We start from the raw sequence: 2,996 nt of genomic DNA on the forward strand, positions 1-2,996 counted from the left end.
AGGTCCAGGCGGGCCAAGCGCGGCAAGCGAGCCAGGGCGCCGGCGGGGACGCGCTCCAGCAGGTTGTGGTCGAGCGTCAGCGTGGCCAGGCTCGCCATGCCGGCCACCGCCTCCCAGGGCAGCGCCGGCAGGTTGTTGTGCGACAGGTCCAGGTCCTCCACGGTGGCGGCGAAGGCGGCGAAGGCGGCGGGCTCGATGGCGGCCAGCTGGTTGTTGGCCAGGATGAGGTGCCGCAGGCTGGCCAGGCCCCGCAGCTGCGCCCCGCTCAGCGCCGGCAGCCGGTTGCCGTCCAGGTGCAGCGCGCGCAGGGCGCGCAGGTCGGCGAAGGCGCCGGGCGCCAGGCGCCGCAGCCCGTTGCGGGACAGCGTGAGGTGCACCAGGCTGCTCATGTTGGCGAAGTCGGCGCGCCCCACGGCCCCGATGAAGTTGTCGGCCAGGCGCAGCTCCACCGCCCCGCGGTCCAGGCTGGGCGGCACGGCCAGCAGCCCCGTGCGGGCGCACAGCAGCGTGGGGCTGGGGGCGGCCGCCGGGCACAGGCAGCGGGGGGGGCAGCGCTGGGCCCCCGCCACCGCCCCCAGCACCACCAGCGGCACCAGCAGCTTCGCCATCCTCCGCCGGCGGCGCCGGGGGGGGGGGGCGGGGGGCGGCGGACGGGGGGCGGGCGGCGGAGCCTGCGGGACGGAGGGGGTCAGGAGCCGGCCGGGGGTGAGTCACGGGGGGGGGGGGGGGCGGGGCCCCAGGGCGACCCCCCGACCCCGTCGGACCCCCCGACCCCGTGGGCCACCCCCCGATCCGTGGCCACCCCCCCGATCCCGTGGCCACCCCCCCGATCCCGTGTGTTCCTGTGTGATCCCCCGATCCTGTGTGATCCCCTGATCCCGTGGGCCACCCCCTGATCCCGTGCGATCCCCTGATCCCGTGCACAACCCCATGTGTGACCCCATGATCCTGTGAGATCCTGTGTGCGATCCCCTGATCCCGTGCGATCCCCCGATCCCGTGTGCAAGCCCAAGATCCTGTGTACAACCCCACCACGATCCTGTGCGATCCCGTGTGCAACCCTGTGATCCTGCGTGCAGTCCCCTGATCCCTCACGATCCCCTGATCCCCCACGCAACCCCTCGATCCTGTGAGATCCTGCGTGAAATCCCCTGATCCCACACATGGCCCAGTGCACAATGCCAGGATCCCGTGCACCGTCCTGGCACGTGATCCCGTGATCCCGTGTGTGATCCAGTGTGATCCCGTGATCCCATGTGTGCCCTGAGTGACCCATGTGTGATCCCACGATCCTGTGTATGATCCTGTGTGTGGTCTCGTGATCCCATGTGTGGCCTGAGTGATCCCACGTGTGATCCCACGATCCCGTGACCCCATGTATGACCCCGTGATCCCATGTGTGATCCCGTGACCCCATGTATGACCCCATGATCCCGTGTGCAATCCCATGATCCCATGACCCCACACATGACCCCATGATCCCGTGTGCGTCCCCCCGATCCCGTGTGCGCCCCCCCGATCCCACGTGTGACCCCCGATCCCACGTGTGACCCCCCGATCCTGTGTGTGTCCCCCGGATCCCACGTGTGACCCCCCGATCCCGTGTGCGTCCCCCCGATCCCACGTGTGGCCCCCGATCCCACGTGTGGCCCCCGATCCCGTGTGCGCCCCCCCGTACAACCCCAGGATCCCACGTGTGACCCCCCCGACCCCGCGTGCGCCCCCCCGGCCCCGTTACCTCCTCTCACGGCTCCATCTCGGTCCCGTCCGGGGCTCGCGGCGGGGCCTGTGGGGACAGGGGATGGGCCAGTACGGACCAGTACGCACCAGTCCAGCCCAGCGCGGCTCTGTACACCCCAGTATGGCCCGGTAAGGCCTGGAAGAGTGCCCAGTATGGCCCAGCACAGCCCAGTACAAACCAGTACAGTTCAGCAGAGCCCAGTACGTTCCAGCGTGGCCCAGTAGAGACCAGCCCAGTATGGCCCAGTAAGAGTCACCACAAGCACAACCACGCATGGCCCAGTATAAACCAGTATGGGCCAGTATGACCCAGCACAGCCCAGTATAGTGCAGAATGGCCCAGTACAGCCCAGTACAAACCAGAAGGGGCCACGACGGACCAGCACACACCGATATAAACTGCCCCACTACAAGCCCAGTAAAGCCCAGTACAACCCAGTACATCCCAGTATGGGCCAGTACAGCCCAGCATGACCCAGTACGGACCAGCACAGACCAGTATGGCCCAGTACAACCCAGTAAGGCTTGGCACAGCCTCAGCCCAGGACAACCCAGTGCAGCCCAGTAAGGTCCAGCACAAGCCAGTATAGACCTGTAAAACCCAGTAAAGCTCAACACAGCCCGGTCCAACCCGGTACCACCCAGTAAGGTCCAGCACAGCCCAGTACATCCCAGTACCACCCAGTAAGGCCCAACACAGCCCAGCACGGCCCAATAAGGCTCAGTATAACCCCGCAGGGCCCAGCACAGCCCAGTACAGTCCAGTACCATCCAGCAAAGCCCAGCACAGCCACGTGCAGCCCAGCAGAAACCAGTGCAGCCCAGTAAGGCCCAGAATAGCTCAGCAAGGCCCAGTACACCCCGGCAGAGCCCTGTAAGGCTCAGTACAGCCCAGTATAGCCCAGCCCAGCCCAGTAAGGTCCAGTATAGCCCAGCCCAGCCCAGTAAGGCCCAGCACAGCCCAGCCCAGCCCAGTAAAGCTCAGTACAGCTCAGCAATGCCCAGTACAACCCAATTAAGCCCAGTAAGGCCCTGTATAGCCCAGTACGGCTCAGTACAGCCCAGTAAGGCCCAGCACAGCCCAGTAGTGCCCAGTCCGGCCAACCATGCCCAGTACAACCCAGCAGTGCCCAGTACAGCCCAGTATATCCCAGCAGAGTCCAGCAAGGCCTAGCACAGCCCAGCAAGGCTCAGTAGAGCCCAGTACATCCCAGCACAGCCCATTACATCCCGGCAGGTCCCAGTAAGGCCCAGCA

The 2,996-nt window shown here is 66.4% G+C and overlaps 1 protein-coding gene across 1 annotated transcript; it reads right to left on the reverse strand.

Moving 5' to 3' along the window:
* Nucleotides 1–5: 5 nt before the first annotated feature.
* Nucleotides 6–2,804, reverse strand: LOC118159471 (leucine-rich repeat and fibronectin type III domain-containing protein 1-like; the record flags this gene model as incomplete). Its single annotated transcript, XM_035314049.1, has 2 exons — nucleotides 1,739–2,804; nucleotides 6–671 (listed from the first exon to the last, which is right to left on the reverse strand). A coding segment is annotated over exon 2 (603 nt), but the record flags the coding sequence as incomplete, so codon positions are not given.
* Nucleotides 2,805–2,996: the final 192 nt, after the last annotated feature.

The sequence above is a fragment of the Oxyura jamaicensis genome, unplaced genomic scaffold (assembly GCF_011077185.1).
Source record: "Oxyura jamaicensis isolate SHBP4307 breed ruddy duck unplaced genomic scaffold, BPBGC_Ojam_1.0 oxyUn_random_OJ70580, whole genome shotgun sequence".
Classification (NCBI taxonomy): Eukaryota; Metazoa; Chordata; class Aves; order Anseriformes; family Anatidae; genus Oxyura; species Oxyura jamaicensis.